Here is an 18667-nt window from a genome sequence, read left to right as displayed (position 1 = left end):
TAGAAAGTCTGTAGTGTCTTGTACAAAAATTGCTCTGTGGGTGACGAGCGGTTTTAGGATTGATTCAACGAAACCTGATATTTCCTCAGTTAGGGTCCCATGGTTGGATATGATAGGTCTGCCAGGGTTCCCTTGTTTGTGGATTTCAGGGAGCATGTAAAAAGTCCCCGGGTTAGGTAGCGGGGGGATCAAGGTCTGTAGTTTTTCTTGTAGTCTTGATGGAAAATGTTTGATGGTATTGTTGAGTTTTTTGGTGAAAAGGGGAGTAGCATCTTCTTGTAGTTCTTTGTAGTAGGTGGTGTCAGAGAGCTGTCTGTTGGCTTCCTTTATGTAATCCTCACGGTTTAGGATGACTATGGCTCCTCCTTTATCTACTGGTTTTATTACTATTTGGTGGTTGGACCTTAGAGATTCTATGGTCTTTTTCTCAGGTAGAGAGAGGTTGTTGTGGTGGCGCGTGTTGCTGATTATTTCGTTGTTCATTCTTTCCCTGAAGCAGTCCAAGAGATGGCGGCATTCACCCAACAAGGTTCCAAAGCTGCACCAATGCAGCAGTTCCAGCAGCTGTGTCTGCAAGCTGCTGCTAGAGGTGAGTAGTCTGACCAATAAGAAGCCCCATGGTCTGGATCTGGCTCTCAGGGGGTCAAATAAGTTGGACAGCCCTATCTTAAGTACTTACGTTTAATTTCTGCTCTTAAAATTATGTCTATTCAGTTACTATGAATGAGAACAACTGAGCTCTTTTAATAGCTGATTATTTCTTAAGGTAATCACGAGGGAAAAACCAAGAGAGATATTGGGGCAGGGAAATAATTGTGGAGCTTTTACTTAACAGGAACAGCAACGGCCTATTTGCTAAAAGGAAACAAATCCCAGGTGAAAAATTCAGCAAAATGTTTCAAACGTGAGATATTTCAGATTTCTGAACAATAACCCAGGGTAAAAGAAGTTAGTGATGGCATCCTGGTCATGAGTTCTTCCCTTCAAAACCTACCTACAAACAAGTTTGTTTTCTATTTTTCTTGCATAAATTCAAGATAAGCTAGAAGTGTAGCACGCTGACTGCATGTGGACCATCAATACTCAACCATGAAATCTGGAGCCAAAATGAAAGGATCACTCTAATATCACATCAGCAGAAAATCAAAAATATCTACATGAATTTATACTTAAGGTGTAGAGACATAGTTAAAAGCACAAAAAGCACCACCATGACTGGGATGAACTCTAACAGGTTAACATACTTATTCAAAACTATTCAGGTCTGCAGAATTGCAAAGGAAATCTTAAAAGCTCCCTCGTGAGATTTCTTGCAATTCCCTACTTCTGTTCTGCTAAGAAATACCAGTACAACAGCCTCTCCCACAGTATTATGCCACTTCCTTTGCAGCAGTTGAATATAAACAGAAATGTTATTGTTACAGTTTTTAAACCAAACTTAATGCTGACCAAATGCATCTGACCTTAAAATAACAGAGTTTATTTTAAATTTCAAGTAAGAGTTAAGGCTGCTTCTTTCTTTATCCAACCAATTTTTCTCTCATTCAGTTTAAAGTCTATTGAAAAGTAATTTTAAAGACTGTCTGATAAGTTTTCTGGCGATTCCTTACTTCTAGTCCAGAACGAAATATTAGACAAACATGATATGAAACCTGTTGTCCCACTTAAATTTGTCTGGATGCGTTAAGGGAATTATACCAAGGTGGCTGTTCGGGTAGAATTCCAGACACTTCTGGAAGGTCAAAATTTGCAACTATCAAATGGTCTTCATAGTGTCACATTCACTGGGTCTCTCATGATAAGGGCAATTATTACTTTAAATAGGAAATTAGTTTTCAGTGATCACCACATATTAATATACATGAATTCTCCTAACTCAACACTACTTGTACCAAAGGAAATAGTAGGCAGCAAACAACTGAATAAAGAGTAATGAAAATATAATCTCTCCGGTATGTAAAATGGAGCAAATTGATCTCTTTGAATCCTTCAAGATCATACAAACCTTTGAATGAAACATACGGAAAGAACATTGATGAGTTTGATAATCCTACAAATGGAGCATTTTCAGTACCATTATAAATTATCTGAAATTATATTTTACACCCATATTCCAGGTGCAGTAGCTGTCTTTGATATAGAAACAGGCAAGATCAGTACTACAAAACCAACTGAAAAGTCGGACTTGAAGTTGGGGGGAAGGAGGGAAGAAGGAGTTGCAATGTTCTCTTACAGTAACACTGTCTTAAAGATCACAAAAAATGAGCAATTAGAATAAACTGAAGGACTTTAGCATGGGTATGTTCCAGACAGTTACATTACTAGATACCGTAAGAAAAATAAAGGGAAGAATGAAGAAGCAATCCATTTTGACATCAATACAAAAAGACTGGTTGAGGCAGAGAAGTGACTGAATTACACAAAAGAAAGTTCCTTCCTACTTCATATTACATTCAAATGAAACTTCAGAACATGGAGTCCAAATTACTGAAAGTGCCACCTGAAGAAGTAAAGGCATATGAAAAGGGGGTCTTTGACTTCTACTCAAAAAGAAAGAGAAACATGCAAGTTTTGGGGGGGCAATCTCTATTGCTTCTCAGAAAAGGGGAGGTTGTAGAATCTCCATTATCGAAAGTTTTAAGCGTAGTTGAGACAATTGTCTTGGATAGTATATGCAAGGATGTTCCTGCCTTGAGGAGAGGCCAATTAGATGACCCCTTGAGATCCCTTCCAGTGCAATTTTTCTATGGCTGTGAAAATGAAGATGACACATGGAATTACTTATTCGACTTATACCTACAGACAACATTACCCCACTACTACCAAGATGGCTCAGCATTTCAAAGCAGCTGGCTGAAGCAGATACTGAACAAGGCAGCTATTACATGGTAGAAAAAGTAAAGCACTCAGACATTTGCAGATCATTTTGTCTCCACTGGAGGAAGCGATACATCTACAATTGGCAAATTCATTCTGTTATTTAAAGAATGATTTCTTTCATTTTTCACTGACTCTTAGCAGTATCATCAAGTAATGCCTTCCACCATGAACAGTGGCCAAGGAGGGAATAAGCGATGCGAGCTTTGCTGGAAAGATCTTTGTTAGTCTCCTGCTAGCACTGTAAAAATATGATATACTTAAGTTTGAGGCTATGAGCCCTTAGGAAACTCTGTAACATGTTCTTTTCTGCAACACTGTCTTATAATTGTCATAGGATCATGGAAAGAAGGGCTGGAAGGGACCTTACAAGGTCATCTAGTTCCAGCCCTCTGCTCTAGGCAAGATCATCCCCAACTAAACCATCACAGCTAAGTGTCCGTCCAACCTGCTCTTGAAAACTTCCAAGCACAGAGATTCCACAATTCTTCTAGGTAGCCAGTTCAAATGCTTGATGGCCCTCACAATCAGAAAGTTCCTCCTAATTTCCATCCCAAATTTCCTCTGCAGCAGCTTGAGGCCATTGCTCCTAGTCTTCTACCTAAAAACCACAAAGACAAGGATATCTCCATCCTCTAAAACCCTCTCTGTCCTCTCTTCTCCAGACTAAATAACCCTATTTTTCAGCTTTTCCTCATAAGCCTTGCTTCTCAGACCCCTAATCATGTTCTGTCACTCTATGCTGGACTATTTCTAATCTATCCACATTCTTCCTGAAGTGTGGGGCTCAAAATTGGACACAGTACTCCAAGTGAGACCTCACCAGCATTGAACACAGCAAAAGTATCACTTCCCTTGATCTGCAAGTGACATTCCCATTAATATAACTCACTATACTGTTGGTTTTTTCCTTTTTTTTTTTGCAACAAGAGCTCATATTTAGCTTATGGTCTCTTGCAACTCTTTCTAGGAAACACTGCTGCCTAGCCATTCATTCCCCAGTCTATATTTGAGCATACAGTTATTTTGTACCAAGTGAAGGACTTCGTGTTTGTCTTTGCTGAATCTCATCTGATTGATTACAGATTATTTTTTCCAGTCTATCCAGGTTATTCTGGATCCTAGCCCTCTCTTCCTCAGTGTATGCAATTCTGCCCAAATTGGTGTTACCCACAAATTTGCTAAGTGATGATGAGATGCGCATAATCCTATCATCCAAATCATTAATAAAGATGGTGAACAATACCAGATCTAAGAAACAGCCTTGGGGAATGTCACTTGATACCGTCTTCCAGCTAGATTTTCAGTCACTTATTGAGTACAACGATCCAACCAGTTATGTATCCACATTACGTAAAGCATTAAACCTGTCTGCTCCTCTCTACAAATTAGAAAGTCAAGTTCAAGGCATCAGGCTTTAATTTCAAAGTAGTCAGTACTCTGAATCCAGCATATTCAAAAGATCACTTATTACTCTGGGATAAACACTGTCGTCAGCAGTGATGTGCTTTAGCCATAATGGAACTTTATAACAGGAATTCACCTGTGCTTTACTAGGGATGGTCTGTGACTGAGGAATTAATTCCCAAAGGACTTAAAAGACCAGGACAAACCTCATTCACTTTCTGCTCAAATGCAAGGCATTCTTTTGACCTCACTTTCCTGAAACGTAGAAATATGTACATTTAAAAAAACAAAACAAAAAAACCCCAACAACATCCAAATAAAAAAAAACTTTGCATTGCGCACAATGCTCCCTCAGAAATAATCTCCCCAGAATTAAGTCCTGATCTTAATCACACAGCTAAATCACAAGTGTATTAAAAGATGGAATTTAGATATTACAGTGATGTGTATGGTATGAGAACCTATACAGAAGAACAGAAGAGAGGCTGATGACATAACTGGCACAATTCTCAGGCCCAACCTGGTATCTGTCCATTAATGAAATGTTTTACCAAACTATAGCAGACAAGATTACCAAACTATAGAATCTTTCCACTACTTGGTCAAAGCTGGCCACAAGCACAAAAGGTCATAGATTAAATTTAAACAGAGCCACGCCCCCAAAAACCCCAGCTTTGCTGAATGCCTGCCCAAATAGGAAGGTCTTACACCATTGCTGAAAGATGTCCAGGCACAGTGCACACGTGTGGGCAATGGAGGCAGAGGAGAGGGATGCTCACTGCACATGTGGTGCAGGGTGGGAAGGGAGAGGAGGGATTGCTGTATGTGCATGCAGTGCAATAGCCACCCATACAGTGCAATAGCTGCCCACAGAGATTGCAGCAGTGTGGTGTGAGGGAGTATGGCTTGGGGGCCTGTGGTTTGTGCTACAGGGGCCTCCAGGGCATGCAACCCCTGCTAGTGCGGCGTGTACAGCATGCAGCCCCTGGCTGCTTACAAAGTTGGACAGCACTGACTTTATACATGCTAACTGTATTTTTTGTTCACTGTTTGGCAGTAGGTCTCATGAGTAAGCCATCATGCCAATGAACTAGCAGCTAGATGAATTACTGTCTTAGTCTACATGAGTATTCACTTAATTATATGCCAAAGAAAATAAGGCAAATGTCTCTGAAATAGAACAGCATGCGAAGTGCCTTGTAAGGCCTTTTTGTAATTGTGTTGGGTTGTTCAATAAATTCCTATGTGTAAACAACTTGTGGTCTGTAATAGTCATCTACATTTTCATGGAAAGCACTGCCACATTTTATTTTTCTATTTTTTATGTTCAGCACATTTAGAAAATAGATGAAAGACTAGATTGCAATACAAGCACGTGAGACACATAAGCCTGAATTTAATCTGCAATTTATTAAACACTATTTTATGAAATGTTCCATTAAAAATAAATTAATAATTCATGTGGTTAATGTCAGGTGTACATGCGTCTAAGTCAGTGGTTCTCAACCTTTTTAGATTCAAGATACCCCTTGGAAAATTCTAGCTCTTAGTTTTCACTTGTTTTCCCACTACAGAAAAATAATAGAGCAATTTCTCGATTGCAAAGATCAAATGCTTTTACTCATCTGAATCCCTATTTGAAATCTCTGGGTTTATCTATGAATTATATTTGCACACAATGGTTGAGAATCACTTCTAAATCAATATAGCTCCATCTGACTGAATACCTTTTATTTCAAACAATTTAGAAATAGGTACTCCCCTAATAAGTAATTCATCTTGTTAACAGATAAAGAATCATCACATACACCCTCAATTTATTCCCGACTGTTAACAGGGTACTAAAGTATGTGTCTACCTTTAGGCACACGAGTAGTCCTGTGGATAAAAATTGGGACTACTCAGGGTATTGATAGAAGAAACATATGTATCCACGTTGTATGCATCATTGTGTGCTTTTGTGGGTGCATTAGGTTGTGTGTGCCAGGAAATGTGCTAGAGGAGTGTCACCGTTCACACAAACATGGGGAGGGCAAATATACTACTATATACTTAAAATAGAGAGGGGCTAATGCATGTCAATTTTTTCTTGGGTCTGTTCTATCCCAGTATAAATGGAAGCTAAACTACAGTAATTTAGCAAGCGTGCTTTCAAAGGTAAAATGTCTTTATTTAGATTATCCTTACTATGGAACTGAGTGGACACATATTACAGTACAGCAATATCACTACATCACAGCCAACCAGATGTCTCACCAGCTTCTGCTCAACAATAAAGCTTCAACCACACAGCCTAAAGGTGTGTGCACAAGCTACTTTCTTGCCATTTAAAGTGCTTTATTGCTGTGGTTAACAGAAGTGTGAGACTTTACAGCACTTCAAAAATGGGTATAGTTCTTTAAATTAACCCTTGTTAAATGAGGTATTATATCTGAAGTGCTGTATTTTGCAACACTTTAGCAATTTACAGTGCTTTAAATAACTTCCGTACACTTGTCAAATTTGACCAGTGGAGAAGCCCCAGGAGGCTGCAGAGCACCCCCTGCTTCCTAGCTTGGAAAGTGCAGGGAGGATCAGAGGCCACCCCACATCAAACGCAGCACTTCTGTCATGTTTAAGAGTGCTGTAATATTATATGCTATAGAAAGTGCTCTAAAGTATAGTTCTGTAAAATATGCATGGAACACTTCTCCACACATACTAAATACAGATTAGATAGCAAACTGATCTGGAGGAATGTCATTTTAGTATGCCATACAAAATGGATGAACTTGAATAAGTCACTTAAAGAACAGCAAAACAGCTGAACTCTAGACATGCACAACACAGATGAAGCATTTTTGTCCCACAACCAAGTTATGGATGCTGCAGCAAGGACATTGCTGCAGCAACAGAAAGAGCCACCGCTTGTGCATGATTCTGGAAAAAAACATCTAGATAATGACAAGGACATGAAAAGAAGAGTCCCACATTGAATGAAGAAGAATTGTTTCTTCTGTCCATATCCTGAGGTGTCTACAGTTAGGCAACATGCTTAAGTCCTTTGCTGAATTGAAACCTTTATGAGTCAACATTCAGTAACTATGGTGGAAACCATTAAAATTATTAGCCAAACAACATCTTCCGATATCTAGCATCATACTACTTACTTTGGTAGTTTCCTCTGTGTTCAACTTGTTACCATTTAAGAGAATAATCTTGAAAGGGTTGCTAATATCCCAAACACTCTGGGTCAGCTGCTGAAAAAGAAGCAGAATGGTCAAGGTGTGTATATATATAACATAGTATAGTAGTACTAATACTACTATTACTCATAAATACACACACATATATACGCTACATTATACACACACTTGGGTGTGTGTGCAATGTAGCAATTTTACACATTACAAGCTTTTGCAATGTTACTGGAAAAATCTAGAAAATATGGCTAAACATTTAAACTAACAAATAAATATATTTTTTAAAATTAAGGCAGAATAATTGAGCAATGAAAGACAGCACTTAAAAAATGGTCTAAACAATATATTGCCACTGAAGTATCTCTGAAATACATTCAGTACCAGCTACTGAAAATTCAGAATAATAAATTTTACTTCCCACAGATTTCCCATAATTATCATGCACACGTAAACAGTTAAAAATAAAGAAAGAAAACACTTCACGATATATTATCACTGAATAAAAATCTCTCTTTGTTTCTAAGGATGACACTTGTGGAAATTATAATCTTATTCTGTAGTACAGGCTCCCATTAGTTAGACATAACATCAAGAACTTGGAAAAATGCCAGTGTTTGTTATAATGGCAACACCATGCAAAAAATGCACATGTCTGAAGTAGACAAGGCTCTTCTGAGCTAGTGGAGACAACATGTCTACTGAAACTGAGGAAATTAATAGCGCAAAGCTTTGGTCCCCGATTTGATTCGGTGGAGATTCGGCCCGATTCGGTGGCCAAATCTCCAAATCCGAATTGAATTAGAGGACCCTTTAATCTCTCCTAATTGAATCGGAACCCTCTGAATCAATTTAGAGAGATTCAGACAGACACAGCTTTAAATGTTTTTTCTACATACCTCAAGGTACCAGGCGGCTCATCAACACTGTGATGGTGGGGCGGATGGAGCGTCCCACAGTAGCGCAGAGGGTCCCTAGTGCACTCAGCAGCAGACCTGGAAGTGGCACTTCCGGATCCACCAGGGAGCATGGGGGCCTGCAGCCCCGCGGCTTGGCTACTGGTGTTTCCTGGGTCAGGGGGGTACCTGGGGTCCCCCCGCAGCCAATCACAGATCTGGGAAGGTACAGGGTGAAGGGCTCCCCCACTGCACTCCCTAGTGGACCCAGAAGTGGACCTGAAATACTTCTGGTCCACTTCCGGGTATGCTGCTGAGCATGTGGGGGGCCCCCCACTGCACTCCTGTGGGACGCTCCATCCGCCCCAGCATCGCAGGGTTCAGGAGCTGTTCCTGGTACCTCTAGGTATATAGAAAAAACATTTAAAGCTGTGTTCTCCAAATCAGCATTGAATTTTGATTCAGGTTTGGCCAAATCGAATCACTGTCCCCAATTTGGGCCAAATCCAAATCCAACAGGGTCCATTTTGCACAACACTAGAAATTAACTATCCCCTCACAGAGCTTCTTCAGCAACTAATTTCAGATGATTCCTCCTCTTCTTTGCCTGAATGAAAAAGTTATTGGAAAAGGAGAACTTCTTTCAAACACAGGGTATGAACATAACCGTGTTTGAAAAGGATAAGAAGTAGAGCCTACAAGGCCTCCAGCCCTGATGTAACATTTTGAGCAACAGCAGGTATTGCCCTGCAGACAGCTGTAGTTTATATCAGAAAAAAGGAGTATAAGAGGAAAACCATACATAAAGTCCTATGTCTTATATTCCTCAGGATGGTGCATTCCTTTATGTTACCTAAAATACTCAAATCAACTTACGGTAGCTGTACGTGTTTTTTTTGGTGGCAGAGGAAGAGGCAAGTTGGATGATTTTCGGTTTATGGCAGCTTCTATGGCAATCATTTCCTGGTCACACATTTTCTTTATGGTACAACACTCAACAAGGGTCAGCTGAGGAAGAGTCCTGTTCATCACGCAGTTACGGATATACTGACATCAGACATAAAATGGTTGGTTATAACATTGCTTTCATTGTTTAAAATTACTTTAGATTATGATGCATTAGAAAAAGGAGCTTTGGATATGTAAGAGCTGAGCTGAATTAAAATGGTGGGCAAATGTTTCCTATGGTCATTATTAGATAATTATTAGCTATAACTTAAACTTTCCTATTTCCATTCCAATTTGCAAAACCATAATCAAATTTACTTTTCAATCTTCCAGTGTCATCCTAATCATAATACTAAATTCAATTTTAATAAGCAAATCAAAGTATTGTGCAGAAAATAGATTTTAACAGAAAAAAAAAAATCTTTGTACTGTTTTTATTTTGACATCAACAGTTTCTAAACTAAACCAATCAGCTATTTAAAGAAATCAACTTTCTGGAATTTCTTCACCATATTTGAAAAAAGAAAAGAGACTGCCTTGAATACTGAATACAAAAACATTCCTACCTGGAACTGAATTAAGGGTTGATCACCAAAAACATATTCCAGTCTTCCACTAACTTGCAACACATAGTCACTTGGATTGATTTCCTCATCTTCCCTCCCACGGATAGTCAAACGTTTTCGGATTGCCAACTCATTCAGCTTGATAGGATTTATGTTAGGAGATACTTGAAAACTAAATACATCCTGATAAGATAAGGAAATATTTACATAGCTTCACATACATATATATTTAAAGTAGCATTTAATTTATTACTTTTTTTTGGCGGGGTCAATATCAAATTGTCTTCCCTCTAAATAAAGTCCTACATGAGAAAAAGTTGTCTTATCATTTAAAAAAAACCCCAAAAAACTGTATTTGAATTTTCTTGACTTTGGCACAAAAATATGCCAGCATCATAATCTAAGTTAGGGCTGACAAACTATTAAAAAATGAATTGCAATTACTTGCATGATCAAAAAAAATAATTAAATAATCGCAATTTTGATCACACAGTTATACAATAGTCAACACCTCTCTAACCAACAGCCAAGAGCCCATACGCCCTACAGCTACTCCCCCACCAACACCAACAGCACACAGCCTGAGCCCTGACCCTGGCCTGCCCCGCGCCTGCTCCGGACTCGCACTGGCCGGAGCAGACCAGCTGGAACCCATGCTAACAGCCCTGACCCAGCCCACCCTGCGCCTCCTCCAGACTCACCCACCCACACTGAGCAGCAGCGGTAGCTAGGCAGAAGCTGCTGCTCCATGTGGGGGAAAAGCTGCCCCTTCCCCTCAGCGCTGCAGGGTCTTCTTGCTGCAGCTGCCTGAAGCCCATGCCCAGGCTACCCAGCAGCTCCTCTGCACTGCCATTGCTGCCCCACTGGGTGGCCTTAAGGTGACAGTGATGGTGCCAGAGAGGAGCCACAGGGCAGCCTGGGCATGGGCTCTGGGCGGCTCCAGCAAGAAAGGCTCAGCAACAGTGACGGGGAGGGGCGGCTTTTCCCTTGTGCTGAGCAGCCCCTTCTGCCTGGCCACCACTGCTTCTGTCATTGCTCAGCATGGGCAGGTGGTCCAGAGCAGGCATGGGCTAGGCCTGGTTTGGGGCTGTGCTCAGGTTCCAGCTGGTCCACTCTGCCAGGCTGAGTCCAGAGAGAGTGTGGGACAGGCTGTGTTCTGTCTACCCCTGGTCAAAATGGATGTGTGCAATTAACACATTACAAAAATTAATGCATTAATTTGTTTTGCAGTAATCGCATATGCTAACTGCAATTAACTGACAGCCCTAATATAATTGCTATTTTTTTCTAAGATTAATAAATGGCTGTCAATATTCTGTACAGAATATATTTGAAACTTCTGTTTTTAATTAAACATTTTAAAATGGACTGAATTTAGAAACTATTTGCATATTTCTCATTCTGCTCCGAACTGAATTTTTTGTTTTAAAAGATTAAGATAAGCAGTTACTGAACCCACATTAGCATCTCCAGGAATACCATAGCCATGAATAAAGGTGAAATGAATTCAAGTCTTCAACAGAAGAAGCTTCTCCTTTTTGAAGCTTCCCTCTCCCACAAGCATATTGTTATGCATAAGTTTATCTGCAACATCTCAGGCAGGGTTTTCATATAAAAAAAATATTCTAGAAAGATGTAGCCATTCTAAAATATAAAGTGTGGTCTAGCAAGCATTCTTTTGTCTTGTGCCTTATTATTATTATATAGGCTTTGTCAGCAAGGACAACCCTTCAAAAAGGATCATAACCATAATAAAGTCGGTCGAAAATCAATTCAGTGTTTTCCCAATTTCAAAACTATGTCCCACAACAGCTTCCTTCCCTACAGCTGCTGCCAGATCTTGAAGGTTTGCCTGTCTCTACCAAAACTGATGAGGGACAGGACAACAACATTGCTTTTCCTCACAATTGCTGGTGCTTCACTATAGATTTGGGGGGTGGGGGACAGGGGGTGAAGGGCATGCATCCTTACATACGCGGGAAGTGGTTTCACTCTTTCAAATACAGAGTCAGTTTGGTTGGCTTCACAGGGCACTTTTACACATGCTCTGGGGTGTGTGTGGGGGGTGCACTTTAAATTAGAACGGCTCCAAGAGCCGTTTTAATTAAAGCGCTGCCATGTCTCCTGCATCAGCTTCTCCATGTCCCCGTGCTTAAAAATGGCAGCTGGGGTGTCTGAACTACAGCTTGCTTGATAAGTTTTAGTTCAAGCACCCCCTCCACCATTTTTAAGCATGAAGATGCCGATACACAAGACGCAGGAAGCTGCTGGAGCACCGCAACTGCTATGCTCTAGCAGATCCAATTATCAAGTCTGCTCCGACATGCTGGAATTCCATCACGTTGGAACAGTCTCTGCACTCATAGCTTCCTTATTATTCTGGGTAGCTAATTTTGGACATTATTCCATTTTTTCCTGTAATTCATCAGTTTGCTTTCCCCTGCTGAAAGGAGGTGTTGGTGTACTTCCTTGTCAGTTTTTTTTTTTTTTAATTATTTATTTTAAATTCTTGCTTTCATAATGCTTTTACAAAGCAAACAGAAAAACCAAGATTGGGGCTAATGTACTAAAGTAGCTTGAATTTAACCACTAATAGCTTTCAAGACCAGGCCCGAGACCTTAAATTGTGTGCAGAAGTGTCTTGGACCTTGTCTACCTTCTGGCCCACACTGCCAGAGTGAATGCACAATCATGCCCCTTTGGCAACTCCACTCAGCTGAGCTGCCTAGTATGAAGAGCACTTCAGGAAGGCACCAGCTCATGAAAAGACCACCCCCAACTAGCAATGGGGCAGAATCTGCCTGGGGGCAGAAGCCTCAATTTTCAGCAGCTGGTACTTTCACATTATTTTTGTATCAGCTTCACATGCAGAGATTTATAATAATGTATTTTGGAGATAACAAAATCCCTGCACCAAAGCCAGCTTCCATTCTTCCCTTTTTTGGGTCACTGATCAGTCGCCTAGCCTTAGCTAGTTGTACACTGCTGCCAAAATAAGTATTGATATTTTGATCAGTTTCCAAAGCCAAAAATCATTTTCTCCCATTTCAATTCATTTTTAGAGATTTTATCAGCAATGTTATCAAAACAGCAGAGGCATAACTGGGAAGCTCCACGCTCTGGGGAGCAGCTCTGCACAGGGCAGTGCTGGCTGCTAGCAGCAGTGTGTATGACTGCCAGCTGCGATGGAAGCTATTTTCTCACCCCCATCCATCAGTGACTGCATCTGAGGCCACTGTCTCAAGAGCTCCTCACCCCCTCAGTTATGCTACTGCAAAACAGTCAACTCAAACTATGAGCACATGAAAGCAATCACAACTGGGAAACGTACTGTTGTTATTTTGTTATTCTTATTTTTTTTAATCATCCATTCTGATCCATTCTACTGTTGTAAAAGCATAGCAGGGACATACTAGAGATACAAACATGATGAAACATGTTCTGGTGTGGGACCTATATGTTCCTACAAAGAGTAACATTTTGGCTAGGGACAGACTTTACACAAACTGGTTTAAGTGATCAGAAACTGGTTTCAACTTGTAACAGAACAGACATTCAAGTGCACATAAACCAATTTCAAAATGGCTGAAACCGGTGTAAGATAAACCTGGTTGAATGTAGTATCAGACTTAACTGATTTGGCTCAAACCAGTTTATACAAATGTCTGTCCCAGACCCCTTCTTGGTTTAAGTTAAACCAGACTCCCCCAGCATCCCGGCATGCTCTCCAGGCTGGGCTCTCCAGCCTAAACAAGAACAGGCAGGGGTGAGGGTCTGGCCAGGGAGGGGTTTCATTCTCCCGCTCTCTCTCACCAGCAGGGACCTGAGCCAGGTCTGCCTGGTACTCCCCTCTTGCTGCCGCACCATGGCCCCTGAGGCAGAGGGAGCAGGGAGGAGAGTCAGTCTCCCCCCTACCCCCACTGGCAGCCAGGTCTGCCTGCCGTCTCCACCTCATTCGCTCCCCGCTGTGGAATAAGCCCCTGCTGTCCCTTCTGCCAGACCCCGGAGGAATAACCCTGTCCCTACCCATCTCCCCAGGGGCCCTGTACCACTGTCCCCGTACCACTGCTGCAGCAGGAGTGGGAAGGGCTCTTGTTGCAGGCAGCAGCCCCTGTCAATGTCAGGGAGTGCGAGCCCCTTACTGGTGGGGACACTACACTGTGAGCCAGGAGAGCTGCAGCAGGCTGCATGTGCTGACTCTGGGAAGAGGCTCACGCTTACAGAAATGGGGATGGGGGCAGCTGCCCCAGTCACAGTAGCTCCTGCCTTACTGCTTGAGTGGATGGGTCAGGGTGAGGCAGAGCCAGACACCACCTGCAAGACCTCGGGGGAGGGGGGGCAGGGAATGGGGTTCCCTGCTCTGACCCTGGGGCACCACAGCCGGATCTGCCTGGCCCGGCCACAGCCACCTCTTGGTTGGCACTCAGGGCACTGTCCGGCGGAATAAGCACCCTTCTGCCAGGACGGGGCTGGCGCCAAGTGCAGACCAAGTGGCAGCTGCAGACCAAAGAGCAGGCAGACTTAGTCTGTGCTCAGGGCCAGCCTCCTCCCAGCAGGAGGGGGCTAATTCCGCCAGACACTGCCCCAAGCAGCAGTTGCGGCTGGGCCGGGCAGACCCAGCTGCGGTGCTCCGGAGGCAAAGTGGAGAACCCCACTCCCCGACCTCCCAAAGGCCCTGCAGGCAGCATCTGACCTCACCCCCGCCCCTGCCCAGCTGCTGTAGTGGTGAGAGGGGGGACCTACTGTGACTGGGGTAGCAGCCCCCGTCCCCGTTTCCCCAAGAGCAAGCCTCTTCCTGGCAGGGGCCGCACTGCTGGGCTGGCAGAACTGCTGCAGAGCATGGCAGTGCTGAGGGGGGCTTGCAGGGCTCTGGCCCTCCAGATGCCAGTGCTGCCAACACACAGCCTGCCACAGTTCTGCTGGCCCGCTCCCCAACATTATGATTGGGGCTGCTGCCCCCAACAAAGGCCCTACTCCCTCCCACTGCAGTGGCAGGGTGGAGGCATGGCTAGACAGGGCCCCTGGGGTGGGGGCAAGGACAGGGGTTATTCCTTCTCCATCCGGCATCTGGCAGAGGGGACAGCAGGGACCTACTTGGTAACAGGGAGTGAGCGTGGCAGCAACAGCGGACTGACCAGGTTACCAGTGGCGGTAGAGGAAAAACTACCTCTCCTCCCTGCCTGCCTCTGCCTCAGGGACCATGGTGCATCAGCGAGGGGGGAATGCTCGGCAGACCCAGCTTGGGTTCCTGTTGGTGGGATAGAGGGGGGAATTAAACCCCTCCCTGGCCAGTTCAGCCCAGACTGGCCATGCCCCCCATCATAGTTTCCCTTCAGCCGAGGGCTCGCTCTAGCGCCCCAAGGCATCTGGCCTCAGCAACTGCAGGCATGTGCCTGCATTTCCTCAGTCCAGAGAGAATACTTGTCTTTTTACAAACTGGTTCAGTCTAGGCAGGTTAGACTAACCTGCAAAGGTTGAATCAATTCAGGGTCTAGAGCTTTGTGAATGTCTGCCCCTTTATGCTGCACTGTGAGTGCAGTAAGAATTAAAATAAACTAGCTGAAAATTAGTGATTTTTCTTGCTCAGAAAGTGTAATTTTGGGGATTGCTTCTGATTCTACTGACACCATTTCAACCTAAATTCTTTAACATTTTTGTATCAATACTATTTGAAAATCAAAAGATAGGAGGTTTAGTGCAAGGCATGAAGACCTACTTCTGTGTCAGTTATGCAGTGCAATTCTGTCTAAACACTATCAAATCATGCCCAAAGATGCTCAACAGTGAATTACAGCACATAAATATAAGCAATAGTTTTAAAAGAGGAGGTTTTTTTTAGAAAGTCAAGCAACAGAATCTGAATATGGGGTCCCTGCCATTCAGTGTTTTATTGGCCTAAAATCAGTCAGTAGTAAAAAAGAAAAACAGCAGTTGGCCAAAGTAGTTCTGAGTATACATGAACAAATACATAAAAAGTCAGGGACATGCACTTAAAAATATGACAAGTTTCTAAAAAAACAAGGATAAAATACATCTTCAGATAGATATTTTATCCACTATCTACACTTACATTAAGTAATTCTTAGTGCATTCCCCTTACAGAAGGAACAACTGTTTGCACAGCAGAAGAATGAGTAGAGTATTTTGTTCTATTAATGAATGAATTCTGACTTTAGTGACCTCAACTTCTAATGTAGGGTCCCTCTCCTTCAAAAGTCAAGGAACTGTAAAGGGAAAACATGGACCCTAAAGCCAACACCACAGCATTTAAACATTATTTCACTCAGCATGCTCTGTGCATACTTTTTAGTCACTGTGCTTTCTAACCTGAGGACCAGATTATTTATCTGACTTCAAAGACAACAATGACTCTACCTGGCAGTTATCAAAATGAATGGCCACTACAAGATTTCCACCATAGAGCTTATCTTGGAAGTTTTCTGGGATAGAAGGTTCTTGTTCTGGGGGATAAGTGTGCTTTAACCAGTCCATCCAAGACAGACTAACAAGTGAGTGATTCTTCTCTTCACTGATTCGTCGCATTTTTGTACGGAATTCTTTCACTTCAGGGTCCGGTAGGGCATCAAATTCATGAAGGCCTGAAAGAGTCAGTCAAACAACAGGTATTTAGTGCATAACCACTGCTTGTTTATTCACAAGCATATATACAGCATGTATGCAAGGTGATAAGAAATTCATTTGAGCAACATTAACATATTTTAAAAAAGCAGTGGTCAAAGGCTATTTTATGGCTGCCCAACCTGTGGCCCACTGGCTGTGTATGAGCAATGAGGGCTTAAGTTGCAGCCCTGGGGTTCCTGCCAGACTGCTGCTCCCCACATTGCTCCAGCTGCAACAGCTGCCAGAGTCTCCCCCCTCTTCCTCTAGTCTTCCCTGTCTGCCCAGGAAGAGGCAGGGCAGTGCACCACAGCTGAGGAACCAAGTATGAGCCTGGGATCATGCAAGTGGAAGTGTGTAAAAACACCTGTGCAGGTGCATGGTGCATTGGGGGGAAAGGCTACATGGCCACTGGGCACAAAGCCCCCACTGATGCAGCCTGTGGGACATTTGGCCCCTGGACTGCTTAGAAGTTGGACAGCCCTGTGCTACGTGAACAACCAGTCAACTTGAGCTCTTAAACCTTCTCACCCAAAATTGCTGGTGGAGAGCAAGCTGAATTTGATTCTAAAGTCTGTAGCAATAACATTTTTAAATAAACTTCTCAAAGAGAGAATTTTAATCTGGGTTAAATACACGGTTCAACGAACCTCTCCTATCTCACTATTAAAAGGAAAGCTACCCCTTTTCTGACCCCAGAAAGATGTCATAAAGATAAAAAAGAGCATAAGCTTTATCATCATCTTCCTCTTGTATCAGATAATCGATATAGTCAAGTGGGACAGCTAGACATCAGAAAAGCTTGTAGGCCACCAATTTCCCCCCCAAAGATGAAGACAACTATTTCAGAAGAGGCTGTGGAAGAATGACAGTTAGCAAGAAGCTGGTGTGGTAGGTAGCAAATGGAAAGTTTTCCTTGGATAGGGACTTGTAATTTTTAATCCGATACTCTCAAAAAACTAAAAAGGCCAAAAATTCCCACAAACCAAACTTGCTTGTGTGCCTTTCTAAAAGGTATGTAAACTGCTTCGCCTGAAGCAAAAGACTATGAAAGTGTCACATTTCTCGTGTACTTAAAAGAACATTGTCCAAGCTGTGCTAAAGCACCCTTTGAAATCCAGTTCAGCCTTACAAGCTAAAAAAATACTGGAATGCATCAATTTTCTACTGTCAGCAGACATAATAGGAAGTGAAGACTAGCTCTGTAGTCATAGGCTTGCAAAGCCATAAAAACTGAATTATTCAGTCACAAAAACCTTTCAGAGTACTAAGGCTGAAATGGTTAAACTGGCTAAGTCAGCAACAGTTCCATTGTCAGTTTGAACAAATATCAGACAGTTTGTTGCTGAAACCTAAACAGAACTTGCAGTCTTTATAAAAGGGCTAACAATTGTTCATTGTTCTGATGTGTGACGTATGACCTCATTAGTCGCTCTTTGTCTTCATTTACATAACCAAGAGAACAATCTGACAGCATACTTGAAAATTGTGTATTAAAAAGCCCAAGAGCAATTGATTGTTAAGTCTCTACAAAACAGCTTAACAGTTTTTCCTTATATGATGAATGATATAGAAAAAACTATTTAAAAAAACTGCAGTGCAACTATTAAAAAAACAAACAAACAAACCAACAACACAAAAGTTAACTGAATAAGAAAGGGAAAAATATACAGGGCAGAAACTGGTTTCTACACTCTTAAAAAACCCTAATCACTATTAGGCTTTTGGTCACAACAGCCTTCAGAATATTGTACTTTACTCCCATCACTAATAAGATTATACACTACACTCTTCTGTTACTTAACGCGATAACTGGCCTTTGAAACATATCAAAAGCACACGGCACTGCCATATGATAAACTGAAATCTCAGTCTCCTGAAGAGAAATTCCTATTTAGATTCAAGAGCAGCCTCCAAAGCAGTTTTACTTAAGCCCTCCAATTAGCTCTGAAGGGGGAAGGGAGGATTGCAGTAGTTGAACTACTCAAGACAACAAAAACTTATTTGTTGTTTAGATCATTGACCTAGTGTTGCAGGCAGATGTTAATGTAATATAAAATCTGTTAGTGCAAGGATGAAGATTTAAAAACAAATCTTAGAGCAAAAACTTATTTGCCTGTAGTTTTTGCCCAAATATCTTACATAAACCCTGTGTAAAAAGGAACAGAACTACCTC

The 18667-nt window shown here is 42.1% G+C and overlaps 1 protein-coding gene across 23 annotated transcripts in view; it reads right to left on the bottom strand.

Moving 5' to 3' along the window:
• The window catches only part of PIK3CB (phosphatidylinositol-4,5-bisphosphate 3-kinase catalytic subunit beta), a 181609-nt gene that overhangs the window by 48146 nt on the left and 114796 nt on the right, over positions 1-18667 (bottom strand). For 22 of the 23 annotated variants that reach the window (XR_003095105.1, XM_025209412.1, XM_006028076.3 and 19 more), the window contains 4 exons: positions 16249-16472; positions 9874-10056; positions 9236-9406; positions 7434-7523 (listed from right to left, as the gene is read on the bottom strand). Coding sequence is in view for 22 of the 23 variants with exons in the window: in XM_025209412.1 (XP_025065197.1) it covers positions 7434-7523; positions 9236-9406; positions 9874-10056; positions 16249-16472 (668 nt within the window). In the remaining variant the exon portion in view is untranslated. The remainder of the gene's footprint in view (positions 1-7433; positions 7524-9235; positions 9407-9873; positions 10057-16248; positions 16473-18667) is intronic. The other variant, XM_025209421.1, reaches the window with a different exon arrangement.

Source organism: Alligator sinensis, unplaced genomic scaffold, assembly GCF_000455745.1.
Source record: "Alligator sinensis unplaced genomic scaffold, ASM45574v1 scaffold572_1, whole genome shotgun sequence".
Taxonomy (NCBI): domain Eukaryota; kingdom Metazoa; phylum Chordata; order Crocodylia; family Alligatoridae; genus Alligator; species Alligator sinensis.
This window is presented reverse-complemented; position numbering and strand designations above follow the sequence as displayed.